Here is a 20,017-nt window from a genome sequence, read left to right as displayed (position 1 = left end):
ACATGTCTTATCTGATGATCTTCCACACTTGCATAACAAGAATTATTACGCTCACAAATTATTTTTCACCTCTTCCCAAAACTCAACTTCTCTTTAATGACAGGTTTGACTGTGTTGCAATGTATCAGATTAACTCAAATGCATATTTATTTCTGATATGTATTCAGTTTCATATTTTACCAAACGTATACGTAGTTCTCCCTGATTTCCTGATTTATATTTTTTTCAGTAATTTTATGTTGACAAAAAACTGGCAATTTATTTTGTTTGAATAATTAAGCAGAAAGGGAATTTTCGTGATATGCATGGTCAATAACGCATAAAAATGGTTAGACATGAAAAAATGATTAAGATGAGAAAACGATTTTTGGAATGTTGCTAGTCATGAAGACAGTACCCCTTCTCTGGTAAATCACCCTTTTCAGGTACGAGAAGTTACTTCTTCTCACTTCAAATAAAAGGAGAGGAAGAGGAGGAGGAGGAGAAGAAGAAAAAGAAGAAGAAAAAGAAGAGGAAGAAGAAGAAGCAGAAGAAGAAGAAGAAGAAGAAGAAGAAGAAGAAGAGGAGGAAGAAGAAGCAGAAGAAGAAGAAGAAGAAGAAGAAGAAGAAGAAGAAGAAGAAGAAGGAGGAGGAGGAGCAGAAGAATAACAAGAAATGAGAAGAAAAAGATAATCATATTCACAACTTATAAACATAACATACCACAAATATCAACTTGGGTGACTTTTTCACTATCTGTAATATTTCATAATAATTAATACCAACGTTTTCTTACAATACCTTGGTAAAACAACTAGACAGGAAAGACAAAATTACCTGCTGGATACTATTAAAGGGAAAGTCCACCCCAAAAATAAGTTTGTTTCGATAGAGGCAGAATAATAAGAAAATCAGGTGAGTGAAAGTTTGAGCAAATTCTGAATGAAAATAAGAAAAGTTATGAATTATTGAAGTTGTGATCAATCAAATACAAATTGGCAACTCTGTGACTTATTATACGAGCTCTCCTTCATTTGCTTTGTGCATAATATTCCATAAAATCATGTTTTCTTCGTTATTGATGACGGAATATAAATTTGTTCCTTGCAGGGGAAGTATAGAAAACATATTTGCAATTATTATATTTAGGGTGCATGTATGGTTGAAATTTTTCTTGAGGGAAAATGAAAATTTTAGATTTTTTTAGTACTGAGCAAATGGAAGTTAAGCTCGCATAATACGTCATAGAGTTGCCAATTTGTGTTTGATTGATCACAACTTCAAAAAATCCTAACTTCCTTATTTTTAATCGGAATTTGCTCAAACTTTCTCTGACTTGTTTCTCTCATTTTTCTACTCCTATTAAAAATAATTTCAGGGTGGACTTTCCCTTTAAAGAAAGGGCGAGATAGGAAAAAAAAGTCCAGAAGATTACTTTACAAAACAATTTAGTGGAGATTTAAGGTCATTGATCCACCCTTTAACAAAAATATGGCAAGATGGAGAGAGAGGGAGGCAGAATGTGAGAAATAGAAAAAAAGTTTGATACAATTTAAAGTTCATTTTCAAAGGAAGCAGACAAAAAACAAAAACATAAAATCAGATATTTTGGGAAAAATCAAAATACTATATATTACATTGCGTTTCATGTAAATGTCTGCACGATTAAATGAAATAAATGACAAAATAAACACAATTTATATATGTATATTACAAATGGAAGATTTAATGTACAAATATATACAGCTGAATAATAAATGCATTATGCATGATGTATTTACATGTCCACTCCATCACTTGTGTATAACATTGATAGGAAATAGTAAAAAATGACATTTGCTCCTGCTACAATCGATCTGCGTCAATTAATTCTATCCACAGATCAAATTGGCAACTTCAACCCCAGACCCAACATAAGGCCATTACAAAAAATGTACATGTTTAGCGTCCCCGTCCGCTTCCTTTTTGGGGGCCGCCTCCTTTTTTTTTTTCCCCCAAATTTTTTCAATTTTTTTTTAAAAAGAAAAAAACACATGAAAAACACTGCTAATATGGATCTATTTCTAATAAAAAAAAAAGAAAATCTTGAAAAATAGCCCGACTGTCATGGAAAATTCACCGAGCGGCCATTTTGAAAAAAAAAGAAAAAAAAAGGGCTTCCTCCTTCCTATTTTTCCAAAAAACAGGATGCTATTTTTTTTTTTATTTGGCCTATTAAACACCTGACCCTAAACCCTAGCTGGCTTGCCTGCTAGCATACAGCTATTAAAGCCCCACTGCACTAGTTATAGCTACTTGCGTCCTCTATATAGCAAACAGTGTCTAATTGGCGACTGTTGGTCCCGCCCCCCCCCCCCACTCAGTGTTATTTAGGGTACGCATATGCATGTTCCCTCCTTTTGAAAACACCTCCCTAAGTCCGGTGTGTAAAGTCAATACGGCCCAGATTTTTGTGTACTATGAGCTGGACTTTGGTGCGTAAAAAGTACCCCTTTGTCAGACATTTTGGGAACACGCATGGTATCCCTCCGTTCACGTTCATGGAGTGGGGGGGGGGGGGCGGGACGTTTAATCCCCCTGGCTAAACTAGTGTAGACAGGCTTTAAAGCAAGCGGGAAATGAGCTAGAAATATGCCACCGATATTCATTGATGAAACACAGACACATATTAGCGATGTCTCATGACAAACATATGAGGACGCTCAATATTAAATTTGTTGATCTGCTGTTACGTTAGTCTAAACTTTGCTTTCAAAACTTCATTTAATTTCTCTTTTTTAAAGGTAAAGACCAGTTTTGAAAACGCCCCCCTCTCAAAAAATGAAATGGAAGCTTTTATTACTAATCATGTGAAAGAATATGTTTTGACTAATACCTAATGATACAAATTTTGCTGAGAAACCGCCTACTAATTGATATATTTGGTAACATATTATATCTATTTGGACCTGATAGATATAACGCACGTGTCGCGTAGTCCCATATACATCTTTCTGTGTACAGTGCTTGTAACTTTACCAAGACTGGGCCAAATTTCTTGTGATTTTGATGATTCCAGAACCTTGCAGTAGGCCCTACACACCAATACTTACATGCTAGATGATCAACCTTTTCTGATCGATTCCACAGCGTTTCTTTCACAGTACAATCGCATGACCATAACTGGTCTTTATCTTTAAGATAGTAAATGAGTTTTACTATCTCTGACACTTTCAGATGTGATTAATTATACTCATAGCAATAGGATTTTACACCATTTAGTCCATTTTGAACTTATTTTCTAAAATTTTGCAACGCTACAAAATCCCTTTAATTACAACTGCTACCCTAACCCTATTCCTTTGACAAAATAAAGCCTGGAGAGAATTGTCACAGGAGCATATGGGAGATCAACGGTCATGCGATTCATGATTTTTTACCAGATGGTACGTGTCGTACTATCAAGCATATACTTCTGTCCAAATTGCATAAATTACTCTTTAAATGCATATGAAATGAGTCTGTTATCGAAAATATTAAATATATTGCTGTGCATATGCGCAAAAAAAAAAAAATGAGAAAAGGGTAATTGCTGCTGGTTGATTCAAGTGACGCATTTATGGCAAAACAATAAGGAAAAAGCTTACGTTTGTTGAGCTTGCTTAATGCATTTAGAGTATCCCTTGCCTGGACTCATGTTTTCATTCACTCTACAACTTGCAACGGTTCATATCAATAATAGCCATTTTTAAGCAAGTAATTTCAATAGGGGGTATTACTTTTAGACCTTCTTTAGGAGATATTTTTTGAGGAGGTTAAACTTGTTTAGAGGGTAAATTTTTTCAAGAAAATAGCTTGATAAATCTAGAAAAGGGTGTGATTTCGACCAATGAACAAAACTTGTTGAGTAGGTTTCGGAAGAAAACCTGTGACCTTGCTTGTGTACACAATATATTCTGACTCCCCCCCCCCCCCCTTCCTAGGATTCCAAGCTCATTGGTGTAAACAGAAATTGTTCATGGAGCAAGTATAAACTGAACATTTTTAGTACAACCACGCTTTTCTCTAGAATCTCATACTATACTACTCCGTTTTCACCTCTTAAAATACCTTTTAAATTCAGATCTACTATACTGTGTTACTCAGTACGGGAGCCTATTCACAAACAAGCTATGCTTTTTATTTAGGCTCCCCACATTTTACATTGTTTTACCTTGCCTGTTACATCTACATATTTCGAAATTTTCGTACTTACTTTGCGTACATTATACTCGATTTGATATCTGTAATTTTTTCTTTTTTTTCTTGTGTGAAATCTACTCTTATATAATATACTCTTGTATAAAAAAAAAGAAAAGAATATAAACTGTTTTTAATGCAAAATGTGGAATAAATAAACTTTAAACTTTAAAAAAAAAATCATTTGGCCTCAACGGCTGCTTCAACCAAGTCCCACAGATAGTTTGTGGTAAAGAACTTGGAATGCTGTTTGCAATCTAGCGAGAAGGGCCTGACGTCCTTTGAGGTGCTCACATCTGATTTCAGGAGAAAAAAAAAAAAAGTCAAGGAATTTTTCCATTCAAGCATCCTAAATCGAATGCTAATTTACATATGAAAACACATCTTTTTTTAATTAACTGTAAATCTAAGCATATCAGGAGCTCTTGTAGCGCAGTAGCCATATACTTAATGTTGGATAGTTTCTGCGCTCTATATATGTATTATTATTATTATTATTATTATTATGATACATATTTTTATCAAAACTTGGCAAAAGGGAAAAAAAAAGAAAAAGAAGAGAAAACAAAACCAAACCAACATTAGTAACAAAGAGGTTGACATTTGCATTATTATACTTTTATTTGATATCATTTGTGAACCTCTTTAATTCCTTTTGTGCACACCTAAATAACATGATCATTAAATTCCAGGAAAAATTCTAAATCCAATGTTAACCTACATCAAATATTCTTTGTATTTCTTTATATTGCCTTGGCAGACACTAGTGAAACTAAAGATTTATGAATAATATCTACCATGTTTACCATATCTACCATCTACCAAATTTGAGTGTTGTTCTAGTTTCCGAGTGGCGAGGTAACACACCGATTACTGAGCTGGGAGACATTGCCAGGCATAGCGCCAGGTGGAGGGGCATAAATCGAAACTTAAAAAAAATAAAAAATAAGACGCACCCCGAATTTGAATTTTTTCGGCGGCAAAAAAGTGTGATTAATACAACATTAATTACGGTAATCATAATGAATAGGACATCATTGCAAAGAGAAATACACGTAAAGGATTACAGAGTAGTAACTAAAAAGAATGATAAAGTTTCCTGAGCTCCTTTGTAAATTTACATATGAATCTATTCAGGCGCGTACGCAGGATTTTTTCAAGGGGGGGGGGGGGTTTTAACATTTATAAATTGGTCCGAAAATTTCGCAACGACTCAGCCAGCCGCTGGGGGGGGGGGGGGGGGGGGGGGGGGGGGGGGGGGGGGGGGGGGGGGGGGGGGGGGTAAGAGGACACTTTTTTTTTTTTTTTTTTGGTCTCGAAATTTGGAAATTTGACATTTTGCTCCGTTGGGGAGGGGTAAGGTCACCTTTTTAGGTCGGCCATGGGAATATTTTTTTTTTTTTTTTTTTTTTTTTTTAATTTAAAAAAAAAAAAAAAAAAAAAAAAAAAAAAAAAAAAAATCCAAAAGGGGGGGGTTTTAGGTTTTTTTTAGGGGGGTTTACACAAAAAAAATTTCCAAAGGGGGGGGGGGGGGTTTAACCCCCCAAACCCCCCCCCCCTGCGTACGCGCCTGAATCTATTATTCAATCTATATAATTATCTACCCATCTAGCAGTATCTATCTATCTATACAATAGTATATACTTATTTATCTATTTGACAGTATCTACCTATTTTATCTATCTATCTATCTTTCATCTAATAGTATCTATCTATATATCTAATATTATCTAGCTATTTATTTTATCGATCTTTCTATCCAATAGTATATATCTATCTGATATTATCTTTCTATCTATTTTATCTATCTATCTATCCAATAGTATATATCTATCTATCTAATAGTATATATATATATATATATATCCATCTATCCAATATTACCAATCTATCTATCCATCTATGTAATAGTAAATATCTATTTATCTATCTATAAACCTATTTACATCCCTTTCTAACCATCTAGTATCTATTATAAGATGATGACGTGAATCCTAATCAAATGATTGGTTGAAAGCATACACGTGACCAGGCATTTATTTTGTCTAACCCGTAATTTGGATAATGACCGGTCATTATCAAAATCATGTTATAAAAACATCATGGGGCCCTTATTTGGGCCCACACTTGGTGTCTTCAAAACAGTCCAGACTGTTCCAAAGGTACCTCGTGCGGGCAATTCTTACTAATGCCCTCACTGCTGTGTATTATTTGTATACTAATCCATTCAAACATTTGCAAATTTCAAGGATACATCCTTTGATTTCGTCTGGTTTGCAATCGTAGTCCCACTTGATGCCTGTGATGCAGCTATAGAGACTGACATTATATCTGATTTTAAAAAAAAGAGAGGAGAAAATGAAAAGTGAAACACATATAAAAGGATGGCAGAACACAGTGAAAAAAAATAGCCCCCAAAATGCCCAAAAGAGCCCCTGTAAATTTGCATAGAGTTCAATGCAAAACAAATTTTAGAGTTTTAATTTCATGCAGGCAAGTTTGAAAAGTAGCCCCCCCCCCCGAAAAAATAAATGTTAATTTTTCCCCTGGCAGAACACAATGTTAATCTTTTCATAAAAACAAAAGGAAAACAATTAAAAACAAACAAAGGAAAACAAATAAAAACAAACAAAGAAACTAAATAACCCCAAACAAACAAGAACAGCAGCAGCAACAACAACAGATTATAATTTTTGTAATATGTAGTAAACCTTATGTGAAACAAAAAATATGGGCCTGTTGCATAACACTTACGATTGATGGTAACTTTGGCCATCAATGGTAACTACCATGGTAACAGGGCTCAACAGCCAATCAAAATCAAGGTTTCCATGGTAGATACCATTGATGGCAAAGTAACCATAAATGGTTTTGAAGTTTTGTGCAACGGGCCATGGTCTTTATATATAAAATTATACTAAAGTGATCTATATGTACAGGTTCCTTTCATATGATGGGGATAGAATGTTCCATGGAAACAAAAAATATGGTCTTTACAGTCATGCGGTCTTCTCCACTGCAAGTCACTATCAAAAGCAAGTTAAAATCGCATGTAAGAACTGACTACAAACTTTATAAATTTTTGTTAAACAAAGGTTTGTTTAAAATATAATAGGGGGGAGGGGGTGAGGGAAAAATGCCCTCTTAATGTAATGACAGCATTAATCTTCACATAACCTGGAAAAGCAAATAACTGTACCAGTGAAAAATTACATGGGGACTCGGGGCAAATTAGCCCCTAATATGCTAAAAAAAGCCCCTGAAAGTCATAAAAGAGCCCCCAAAAATTTGCATAGAGTTCAATGCAAAACAAATTAAAGAGTGTTATTTTCATGCAAGCAAGCTTGAAAAGTAGCCCCCCAAATTGTTAAAGTATTTTTTTCCCTGAACTGTAGACAATCTTACATGTGGATACTTTCCAGAAAAAAATGAATTGTACAACCCAATAAGCCAGTTCATAGATATAATCTGCGCATGGGCAGATAAAGGTCATTTGTACCAAAAAGGTAAAACCCACAGAGATGAATACTGGATAATGCGCTCATGAAAGTTATGTAACATCATTCATTTATGCACCAACGGTACATTCTATGATACGCAGGTGGAAGTGGACTTTGGCAGTTATTATTCTAAGATGCTCAAAGTGGAACTTCTCCATGTTTAAAAGATCTGTGGATATTTGGGGTCATTTGTACCATGTGCTATCTGTAAACTCCCTTATAGATTAAAACTAGAAACCCATGCATGCATGAATAAGATGCATGAATACCTACTGGTATCATAACAAATAAAGTGAAATATGAGATTGGTCACTTTCTTTATAGACAATTTAGCCTCGTGATTCAGAAAAATAAAAATCATTGCATGCATATAGAGGATTTTTTTGAGAAGCATAGTAAACTTGACCACTTAAAGGTAAAGACCAGTATTGGTAACGCCCCAATTTAAAAAAATGAAATGGAAGCTCTCATTACCAATCATGTGAAAGAATATGTTTTGACTAATACATGATGATAACAAATTTGCCGGGAAACCGCCTACTAATTCATATATTTGGTAAATTTATTTCTCTCATGGTCGTGTGAGAGAGATAGGGTAGTCCCATATACATCTTTCTGTGTATAGTGCTTGTAACTTTACGAAGAATGGGCCAAATTTCTTATCATTTTGATGATTCCAGAACCTTGCAGATGCTAGATGCTAGATGATCAACCTTTTCTGATCGATTCCACAACGTTTCTTTCACAATGCAATCGCATGACCATTACTGGTCTTTACCTTTAAAGGTAATTAGACAAATTGATAACTGTAAATTGATGACAATTCTACACATTGTCAAAGAAGGAACTAAAAACAAATAATTTCAAAAGTGTTATCCTTGGGAATAACAGCATACATGAAACCTTCTTTACAAAGAGAGAGAAAGTGAGGGAGAGTAAGAGAGAGAAAGAGAGTAAAATAAAGAGAGAGAGAGAGAGAGAGAGAAGGAGAGAAAGAGAGTAAAATGAGAGAGAGAGAGGAGAGAAAGAGAGTAAAATAAAGAGAGAGAGAGAGAGAGAGAAGGAGAGAAAGAGAGTAAAATAAAGAGAGAGAGAGAGAGAGGAGAGAAAGAGAGTAAAATAAAGAGAGAGAGAAGGAGAGAAAGAGAGTAAAATAAAGAGAGAGAGAGAGAGAGAGAGAGAGGAGAGAAAGAGAGTAAAATAAAGAGAGAGAGAGAGAGAGAGAAGGAGAGAAAGAGAGTAAAATAAAGAGAGAGAGAGAGAGAGAGAGGAGAGAAAGAGAGTAAAATAAAGAGAGAGAGAGAGAGGAGACAAAGAGAGTAAAATAAAGAGAGAGACAGAAGGAGAGAAAGAGAGTAAAATAAAGAGAGAGAGAGAGAGAGAGAGAAGGAGAGAAAGAGAGTAAAATAAAGAGAGAGAGAGAGAGAAGGAGAGAAAGAGAGTAAAATAAAGAGAGAGACAGAGAGAGAGGAGAGAAAGAGAGTAAAATAAAGAGAGAGAGAGAGAGAGAGAGAGAAGGAGAGAAAGAGAGTGAAAAGGAAAAAAGAAAGAACATAATGTGACAATTATCTTGAGGTTTTCCAAGGTGTACATACATGTAAACAGTGCAGTGAATTAAAAATAGAAATTTCAATCCAAAAGAAAAGAGAACAAATACACACAAACAGAGACAAAAACAGGCGCAGACTAACCTCGTTTTGGGGAGAACTTGTGTCGTATCTTCTTTCACCGTCTCTCTCTTCTGACTCAGCGCCTCCTGTTCGGCATGCATCTTTTCTCGTTCTTCGTTCAATGCTGTGAAGAAATGGCTCGTTAAGGATCAGAACAGAGTGCTTTCATTAAATACTTTGATGATGATGATGATGATGATGATGATGATGATGATGATGATGAACATAATACTAATAATTGTGATAATAACATCAATAATAATAATAACAATAATAATATTGGTGATAATAATGATATTAATAACAAAACAAAAATACTTTGATGATGATGAATGATGATGAACATAATAATAATAATAACAAATGATATTAGTAATAATAACAAAACAAAAAAATACTCTGATGATGATGAATAATGAACATACAATGTATTTGTGATAATAATGATAATAATAACAAATGATATTAGTAATAATAACAACAAAAACAATAACAATAATAATAAATATAGTACTACTACTCCCTAATACTATTTACAAAATAATGCTATTTTATAAGAGATGATGATGATAGTTATGGACAAATGCCACAGCAAACACGATAATAGGAATCTCTCAAGGCAATACAGGTGCATCAGGAATACAGTCTATTGTGTATACCTTTTCAGGAGAAGAGAGGAATCTATGTTTCGTAACTAGGCCTAAAAAAAAAGATGTTGTATTGCCCTTTGCGACCAACCCCAAAATCTTGAAATCTACGGTCAGCTTTTAAATTTTTTTTATTTTTTTTAAACCGTTCTTTAAGAAAAAAAAAAGTATTACGGTAAAGCATTCAAAACAGAGAAATATCACCACAAAGAGGGACTAATAAAAAAAAAAAAAAAAAAAAAATGTTTTGGCATCGAAAGGGCAATACAATATATTTTTTTTAAAGGTCCTATATAGTTTAAAGGCAGCAAAATAGGAACCATTCCTCCAAAATAGGAATGCTATGATAATGATAAGAAAGGCCCTAATTCATCCGTTCACCTTTCGTTTCTGAATTACGAAAAACACCAAAAAACATCAAATTTACAAGGGGCATGAATAAGTTTAGTATACAAATAATACACAGCAGTGAGGGCATTAGTAAGAATTACCCACACAAGGCACCTTTGGAACAGTCTTAACTGATTTGTAGGTACCGAGTGTGGGTAATTTTATTAATGCCCGGAACAAAATGATGTGTATTATTTGTTTTATAAGATTATGTTCTATTTGTTTTATAAAATGATGTTTTATAACATGATTTAACTAATGACCGGTCATTATCCAAATTACGGGTTAGGCAAAATAGATGCCTGGTCACGTGTATGCTTTCAACCAATCATTTGATTAGGATCCACGTCATCATCTTATAATTGTTATTACCGTACTGTACGTGTAAAAAGTGTAATAATAGTATTCCTTGTGCAGAAAAGGATATTGACATTGTTCCTTGGCTGCCTCAGATGTCTGCAATGCTTTCTGATGCTGTGTCTGTAGTAGGTTGATCTCTTCACCTATCGCATCAGCGGACTTATCTTCAGCTATCACAGACTCCATGTTGTCTTTCATCGACATGTAAGCTGAATAGAAGGGCGAGTATAGAAAAGATTTTTAGAAATATATCGTGAATTAAAGATAAAGACCAGTTATGGTCATGCGATTGCATTGTGAAAGAAAAGGTGTGGAATGGATCAGAAAAAGTTGAGCATGTAGCATGTAAGTATTGATGTGTACTGCAAGGTTCTGGATTCATCAAAATCATAATAAATTTGGCCCAGTCTTGGTAAAGTAACAAGCACTGTACACAGAAAGATGTATATGGGACTACATGTACACAAATGGTGTCGGGGTTACCTACCTTGATTTCCTTATTTTTCTATGCTCATTATTCAGCCAGTTTACATTTTCTACCACAATTGTTTGGCAAATAACATTTATTTGTAATCTTGAACATTCAGTGTAAGTTTCTGTTTGATTCTGTGAGAAATCATTTTCTTTTTTTTTACCAGAACTCAAGTTTATCTTTAAGGACAACAATCTACCGGTAAATTGAGACAGCTTCTTTGCAGTTCAAAATAACCTTGAAAACATTGTGTCATTGTCTGATTACTAATTCATACAACTGACAAACTCACTGGGTCCACACCAAAGAAATACGGTTCATAATTTTACCTAATCTTTTGCGGGTTGTGTACAAGTGGTGGATGTTGACATAGATAATGCTAACAAAGTTTTTCCTTTTCTTTTTTCTTTTTAACAAACTCATTACCATCATTATCAACATAAATATCTCCAGGATGGTGATGAGGATGGTGATGAAGATGGTGATAATGATGATGATGATGCTGCTGATAATGACCACAATAAGATCATTTTCCTTGTACATTTAGAGTATATCCTTGCATTGATGATAATGCTGAATTCGATTGAATATCAACCTCATTGTCATTTTTATTGCTCCTGTTATCAACATCAACATCATCATCCTTAAAAATCGTCAAGAACCTCACTGTTCATAATAACAAACATCACCAACATCTTTGATCTCCATCATCCTCATCATCATCGTCAAAATCCATAACACCACCTCTATCATCATTACCATCACCATACCATAGCAACCATAATCATCATTGTCATCACTGCCATCACCATCATCATTATCATAAGAAGGCGCGATAGCTCAGTCGGTAGAGCAGTGGTCTGGTATTCCGATGACCCGGGTTATAAACCAAGTCAATGCGCTATTGCCCTTTGGTAAGGCATTAATCCTCATTAACAGGTCCCTCGGAGAGGACTTAATGCCGTCGGCCATCTGGTTGCTTACTAACAAGCTTTTATGCTTTCTCAGCAGTCAGGTAAAATAACCACCACCACGAATATTCTTCTTCCTATAATCACCATCCTATCACTATGAACATGATGGACAAAGAAAGCGGACAAAACATACGGTTCCTCAGGTAGATAAAGGAACATCCCTTCACTGCTATTATGTAAAAATGTGTAGAACAGGTGAATATGCATGTGACACCTGTTCTATACACATTTTACATAATAGCAGTGAAGGGATGTTCCTTTGTCTACCTGAGGAACTGTATATTTTGTCCGCTTTCTTTGTCCGTCATGTTCATAGTGTATTCCTCCTCCTCCTACATACCTTTGAGTACTTCCTTGATATGTAGAGCTCCCCCTGCCCCTGATGGTCTATATATCCATTAAAGGCATCATTTAACAATGTTAAATCTGAGATGCACGGCCCTACATGTTAACAGTGTCTGTAATATGGTATAATATTGAAACCCTAAACAAATCGCACTTCAAAATGCCTCAAAAAAGTAAAATCTTTGAGTGACCGGTTTTACCATACTCGTTTTCCCCAATAGACTGTAGTTTTATGAAAACCGTTTGGCAAACGCAAAATTTTGTTTCGATTTCCAATCATAAATAATATATGTTCACAATCAGACAGGCGATCGGCTTGTAAAGTCAAGGGGTTCCTGACTGACCTAAAATTTTGATCATTGCAGCATGTACTAATCCAGGATTTTGTTTCAGAATCTGAGACAAAGTTACCGGATCCCTTTAAAATCATCACCATCATTGCTGACATATCTTCCTCCTCGCCACCACCACCACCATCATTAGCATCATCATCATCACTACATGTACTCTCTTCATCATTCTCACCACCATCATCGGTTCCTCACCATTCTCGTCAACGTTGTCTTGCCTTTGTCATCATCATCATCATAATTTATCACCATCCTCCTCTTCTTCTACTACCTTTGAGTACATCCGTGATATGTGGCCTGTGGATCTCCCCCTGCCTTGCAGCCTCTTGGATCAGGATACCTATAATTGTTTTTCCTCCGCATAACCATCACCATTGCTACCATAATCATCATCACCATCACCAATATCATCATTAGGCCCAAACAAAGAAAGATGTTGTATTGCCCTTTGGGACCGACCCAAACATTTTGAAATAGACGGTCGGCTTAAAAAAAAAAAAAAAAAAATTAAAACCGTTTTTCACCCCAAAAAATTTATTAAAGCATTCAAAACTGAAAAATGTCAGCCCAAAGAGGGAGTTTAAAAAAAAAAAGAAAAGAAAAGAAAAAAAAAAGAAGAAGAAAAGATTTCTGACTGACCGACCCATGTTTTGGCACCTACAGGGCACTACAACATCTTTTTTTTTGTAGGTCTTATCATAATAGTATAAATCTTCCTCTTCCTACCTTTGAGTACATCCTTGATATGAGACCGATGGATCTCCTCCTGCCTGGCAGCTTCTTGGATCAGAATACTGAACTCCTTGATTCCGTTGACCTCTTCTGGCTGGGTCAGAATGTCATGGATGTTGTCCATGGCCGTCTCAAGCTGACCCTGGAGGAGGCAGTCCACTATACCCTCAACTGACGCCATGTTCACCATTTCAAAAGTAGATCTATGCAGAGGAACCAAATTAAAAGGGAAGCTATTATTGTGGCCAAGAATCGCTACTTGACTAGTAACAGTTAGTGAGGGGAGGTTTTGCAAAGGAACCAAATTAAAAGGGAAGCTATTATTGTGGCCAAGAATCGATACTCGACTAGTATTATTAGTAAACAGTTTGTGAGGGGAGGTTTTGCAAAACAGTTTGTGTGTGATTGCCGATCTCATCGTGCACAGCTTTTTCAAGAAAGGGGCAGATTTCTAGTAGCTGAAAGTAAGTCGCTGTATTTTGTTTATAGGATCTGATACATTACGGTAGATAAATTCACACAGGCGCGCGCCCGCCCGCAACACACCATCGTTATATGCACTTGTATTGTGTAGCGGTTTGCTCTTTGCTGTGAAACCTGTGAAAAGTGTATACCGGTAGGCCTACTAGATCTAGATCTAGATTCTATCAATGTTTTCCGAAAAATACTCCCTCCAAAACAAGAAAATTGACACAAAACAGGTAAGAAACATAATGACTTTTAAATCATGATCTTTATTTGGACATTTGATTAATATTTACTTCATTTTTGGTATGTTTTAGTAGGGTAGTCTATCTCCACGCTGGAGTTACGATCAAATTTTTGATAGGTTTCTGAACAAGCGCCAACAAATTTGTATTTTACTGCTAGTATTATTTAGCTGTCATGTCATCAATCGTCATTAAAGTACCGGGGGCCGTTTCTCGAAACCAACTCCATGACAGTCATATCTTTGTCGGCGACCTACGGAGATGTCATGAAGTGGATAAACCGTTTCACAAAGCCATGACAGACATGATATCGATATATCGCGATACTAGCAGCTCAAGAACATAGTCTTTGTCACGATCCATTTGATTTATCAAGAATAACCTAAAACAAGTTTTGGGGCTAAAATTGTTCAAAAAGAAATATACACATAAATTCTCCTAAAATAAATAATAAATAGTGTCATTATCAAATGTAGATCACCAAACGATTTGCATATTTCTGTAAAGATTCTTAAATTGAAGAAAAACAGGTGAGTGTTTTTTTTTTGACAGTCGAATGAAAAGTTAGTTGAAGGATACCGTAATGTGATAGTTTATCAATACATACTTTTTTGTTTATTGTGACAAGGAATTTTAAGGCAAAATACCTTTTCTCAGCCAGTTTTTATTCTAAAGTCTCATAAATACTTGTTATATAATTGATTTGATATTGAAAATATAATTTGGAAGAAGTAATTAGAGGGAATAATAATGCACATAGGCCCCAAAGGTATGACGGTATCCTAAGAAAAGACTATGGATCGACTATGGACAACGGTCTGTAATATTCTTATCACTCTTATTTATATGTTATAGTTTAATGATTTGTGATTTAATGTTTATAGTTCTATTCAGCTTTTTAAAATTTCTGTATAATTTGTATTAGACCTATCACTTTTTTACATTTGCATTTCGCATCCAAGAGAATTACGTACCAAACTCGTCTATATTTTTCTCAAAATGATAGTGAAACTAATCGTACATTTTGCTGCCCATGGAATAGCAACAAACTGACTTGTGATGGCGCTTTACAGCAATTAAAAAGATATGACGGGTTCGGAGCAGTGACAACTCAAACTCATTGTCGCGGAAGTTGTCGCTCATCTTGGCAAAGACGGCTTTGTGAAACACTTAGCTGACAAGTTGCGTGACAGTGGTGAGATGTCGTTGATCTTGTAGTTATGACGGTTTCGAGAAACGGCCCCCAGATTTTTAGTGAAATCAGTTGAGTTTTGTACAGTGACAGTGGTGTTTGAAATGTTGAGAATCAATAATATCACAGCCAGGCCAGGATTAAGTGACAGTTTCAGTTTACAATTCAATTCACAAACCTCCCTCCACAAACAGCAGTAATTCACGGAAGAATCCTGGATCGATGAACAGGCTTAGACCTACAACATCGTGTATTAAAGTAAATAAATAAGTTATCCACTCTTCCTCATTTGCAACTAAAGTCAAGATTCTCAAACACGAAAGTGAACAGGTGGGACTATAATGTGACATTTTTGCCTAGCAATAGCATACGATTACATTTCCTTCCTAAAATGAAGTTTATCTTCTACCTCACATCAGCCATTTGAAATGAATGACTACATTATATAAGTAGGTCTTTATTTATGTAAGTCAGAACGAAACAAAATCCAAGATAACAAATATTTTTACTTACGAAACGCCGATGTCAATATTTTTCAAGTCGGGCGCTCAGACGAGACTTAATTTCTGGAACTCTGATTGGTCGAATAACGAGAACAGAGCTCCGCCCTTCAAATCGAGATGACGAATGTAATTCGTTCTTGAGAGTCGAGAATATCATAAATGACCAATCAAAATAGTTATTTCATGGATTACCTTTAGTAGTAGCTACACGGCATACTCCATAACAACTTCCGTGTTCTGCTTAGCTGTGATTTCAGGTAGGTCCAGTTAAAATGGATATATTTTCCAGCTATTTGCAAAGATTTATTTGAGAATATAGTGAAATGAACAGGATTGATCCGGCTTCAATGTGTGTAGATGATATTTCGCAAGTTTTTTTGACTTTTATCAAATGACGATCTTCTTGTCTCGGCTCGATCTCGCTCGGCCAAGGGAAGGCACTCAGGCAACAGCACAGGCTCAGGCGCCCTGTCTGACGGCAGCTCTAAGCCAGGCCCTGCCGCATCCAGCGGCGAGCCTGCAGCCGTCAGCTCAGAAGACCGTCAGGGGGGCCCGTTACTAGAAACCGTCATAAGTCTAACTTCTTGACTAAATCAGCGTTAGTGAGCAACTTGTCCGCTACGTGTTTCACAAAGCCCTCTTTGCTAACATCAAGGACAACTTCCTGACTAGATCTAGATCTAAGCCTAACTTAGACTAAGCCAGGAGTTATGAATATGATGACGCGTTCATTTCAATTAAGTTTAACACCATCATATCTCTGTCATTTAGTCGATGGGCAGCGCCATCACTAGACCGAATTTTCTGTCTCTTTCGTTCGTTAGCCTCTGATTTGGGTAGAATTTTTGTCAGAATCGACGAAAAATATCTACACGCAGAGTTATTTTGTTTTGCTAAATTTAGCAAAACAATCGCATTGCGCAATATGCAAGCGTACTCGTGTTGCTTAGCAGTTATGCAGGTGTCAATTGTATGACCCACCCTATGGACCCCGGGGAAGGTGCGTCATGGTTGGGTCATTTACCATCAAGGTGTGACTCAGGGTACCGTCATTTTACTCCTATGGTCGGTCACAATATTGACGGTGGGGTGTGTCGATGTCGGTCACTTTACATAGGTGCGTCACTGAATAAAGTACAGTGTATTCACGGCCGCTAGCGAAGCCCGCAAGCTCGCTAGCGCGGGTGTACTTCGTGAAGTCTAGTCCAACCAAAATGCCGAGTCGGCAAACTTTGCCCCAAATATTTTGGTATTTATATTTGTTAGAATCTCGTAAGCGATTCATTATTTTGGCATTTTACTTTCAAAAAGAAAATGTCAACTTGCTCAAAGCGGGATTTTAATTTGGAGTCACCTATTAAACAAAATTGGCGCCGATTTTTTAATACACACATGTATTGCTGAAAATCAATGTGTTCTGTTGTCTTGAACTGTCTTGAACAACTTAAAAATGCCCCACCACAAGATAAAGGTTTCAATTACCCAATTGGTGGCGTATTCTAAAGTTAAGCCAACATTTGATTAAGGGATTTGGTTCAAATTTGTATAAATGTTTATATTTTTGTCGTATATTGAGCAGAATTCAAGATGGAGGCCGATGTGTCTGGACGAGACCATCATCCGCCAGACATCAGAAGCTCTGAAGAAGAAGAAGAAGAAGATGAGGAGAGTCCTGATGAAAACCAGAACCTCTTGAGACGTTCAGTCACCGATGACGGCGATTCCAAGAACACCTTGCAAGTTCCAGATGGTCGAGGGCGGTCTCTCAGCTCTCCCAGCATCAGCCCCGATATCCTACTCACCTTCTCGGCAGTGTCAGAAACTGCAAGGAGGTAAGGTCAAATGTTATGAGAGTCAAATAGAAGTACCGTACTGTGTGATCCTTTGTGCACATAGAGCCTTAGAGGTCTAGACAAAGTCTAACAAGTATCGTAAATCTCTGCGTATACAACGCACCTGTGTATAAGACGCACATCTATTTTGGGGGCCGAGAAACAAAAAAAAACGTAGCCGGGTCCGTGTTAAAAAACCCCCGCGGGGGAGGACCTTCATTTTACTGCGAGGTGCAGTTGAAGGTGCCGATTTGTGCTTGTGAACTTGTCGTTTTTAAAACTAAAGATGACAGAAAAATTCTCCTCTAAAGTCCAAACAGAAATCCGGACATAGTGTTGTTCCAGTTTCGGAGCGGTGAGTCAACACCCCGTGAACTAGGAGACAATGCCAGGTACAGTGCCAGGTGGAGGGGCATAAATCAACACTTAACATCTTGTGCCTGTGTACAAGACGCACCCCCGACTTCCGATATTTTTTGGCGGAAAAGAGGTGCGTCTTATACACAGAGATTTACGGTAGTTTCCTTTGGTCATCCCACAATAGGCATAGTGTTATGAGAACCGTTTATAGGCAAACACAAAATTTGGTTTTGATTTCCAATCATAAATATCTTGATAATCAGACAGGCGATTGGCTTGTAAAAGTCGTGGGGTTCCTGACTGATCTAAAGTTTTATAATTATCATTGCAGCATGAGCTAAATTCAGGATTCTGTTTCAGAATCTGAGACAAAGCTACCGGATTCCCTTTAAGGGCTTTGTGGATGAATTAATAATCACCATTATCCTTGATCGATTGATTTTATTTCATTTTATATAACAATTATTTGCACAATAATTATAAAGAACGTAGTTGACAAAGTAAGATCAAAATTATGAAACGAATCAGGAATCTACTGGAAAGCATAGCTTGTTTTTGTAGGCTCTCAATATATCTTGTCTTTTGTCCATTTATTCATTAGATTATCGGGGAGCAGCAGAATATCATACAAGACGTTCGACTGGGATTCTTCTAAAATGAATAAGGAGGAAGGCGCAGAAGCCCGTATAGAAAGTTTCATCAAGGCTAGCAAGTCAATGCTGGGGTTACAGGTATGTTGTATACAGTGAAACCTGTTTTTAATAGTGACCACCTGTATTGAAAGACCACCTGTCTATAAAGACCACATTTTCTGTTTTCCTCTTACATTGTTTCTCATCGAAACATTACTAAAGGAACCCCCTGCCTTAAGTTGGCATATCTGCAGTAGCACTATAAGGATTTTTTCTCCACCACAATTAAAATTCCACAAAGCAGTAGAGCATTTATGTACCATACCTGCCAACTCTTCCGAATAATCCGGAATATTCTGATTTTCTTAATTTTTTAGGACCTACAAATTTGGAATATTCTGATTTTTAAAAATTTCATTTTTTTTTTTTTTTTTATTTATTAAAAAAAAAAAAAATTAATACAAAAAATAAATTAAATCATAATTTTGTTGCTAAAGCCAAATTAAGCTTGTTTTATCATATACCGCGATCTGAGAGTTCTCGTATTGCGTACGTTGTATTCGCTTTTTTGTACAGATTTACCACGTATTGCCAGTTACACTGCCGCTGCATGTGCGAACGCCTGTTAAGGGTACGGATTTCTTATTTTCGAAGGCATACCGTGCTAGAAATGACTAATTCTTATTTTCAAATGTTGGCAGGTTATCTTATTACAGTCAAAGCTGCTTAAAGGGAAGTTCTAAATTAGTATTGTCTTTCAAATGCAGTTGGAATTTAACTTTTTCATTTTTTGGGCCTGCAAATGGGACATAGTAAAATTCCAACTGCATTTGAAAGACAATACTAATTTAGAACTTCCCTAAAAAAAGTGGGGCTTGAAAATGTCTTTAAGTGGGAAAATAACGACTATTAGTTGTCAAATCGACTTTAGGGCTATAGAGCCCAAAAGTAATAGTCTTGATTTTCAGACAATTGTACCGAATGGTCATACGTTTTATGCTGCGCAAAGATTCAATCAGTTTAATCTTGGCCATCACAAGAAGTGGGTTACTGATGTAGACAAATGCTCATGTACCCTTTACAACTCTTTTCATGTATGTTATTACCAAAGAAGAAAAAAAGCCAGTCAGTCACTCAATAGTGTCTGACAG

General features: G+C 36.1%; 2 protein-coding genes across 2 annotated transcripts in view; one reads left to right on the top strand and one right to left on the bottom strand.

The window, feature by feature from the left end:
• Nucleotides 1–4,092: 4,092 nt before the first annotated feature.
• On the bottom strand, nt 4,093–16,148 carry LOC754386 (kinetochore protein spc24-like). The gene is made up of 6 exons (XM_030987783.1): nt 16,053–16,148; nt 13,632–13,840; nt 10,832–10,973; nt 9,389–9,493; nt 6,452–6,528; nt 4,093–4,493 (listed from the first exon to the last, which is right to left on the bottom strand). Exons 2-6 carry the CDS (start codon nt 13,825–13,827, stop codon nt 4,378–4,380), a joined length of 636 nt encoding a protein of 211 aa, XP_030843643.1. The 5' UTR covers nt 13,828–13,840; nt 16,053–16,148; the 3' UTR covers nt 4,093–4,377.
• A 99-nt stretch (nt 16,149–16,247) lies between these two features.
• The window catches only part of LOC591829 (phospholipase D1), a 36,354-nt gene continuing 32,584 nt past the window's right edge, over nt 16,248–20,017 (top strand). Inside the window, exons 1-3 of the mRNA XM_030987782.1 lie at nt 16,248–16,299; nt 17,622–17,874; nt 18,836–18,965. Coding sequence (XP_030843642.1) covers nt 17,630–17,874; nt 18,836–18,965 — 375 coding nt within the window. The 5' untranslated portion in view covers nt 16,248–16,299; nt 17,622–17,629. The remainder of the gene's footprint in view (nt 16,300–17,621; nt 17,875–18,835; nt 18,966–20,017) is intronic.

The sequence above is a fragment of the Strongylocentrotus purpuratus genome, unplaced genomic scaffold (assembly GCF_000002235.5).
Source record: "Strongylocentrotus purpuratus isolate Spur 01 unplaced genomic scaffold, Spur_5.0 spur5_scaffold_17, whole genome shotgun sequence".
In the NCBI taxonomy this organism is placed as follows: Eukaryota; Metazoa; Echinodermata; class Echinoidea; order Camarodonta; family Strongylocentrotidae; genus Strongylocentrotus; species Strongylocentrotus purpuratus.
This window is presented reverse-complemented; position numbering and strand designations above follow the sequence as displayed.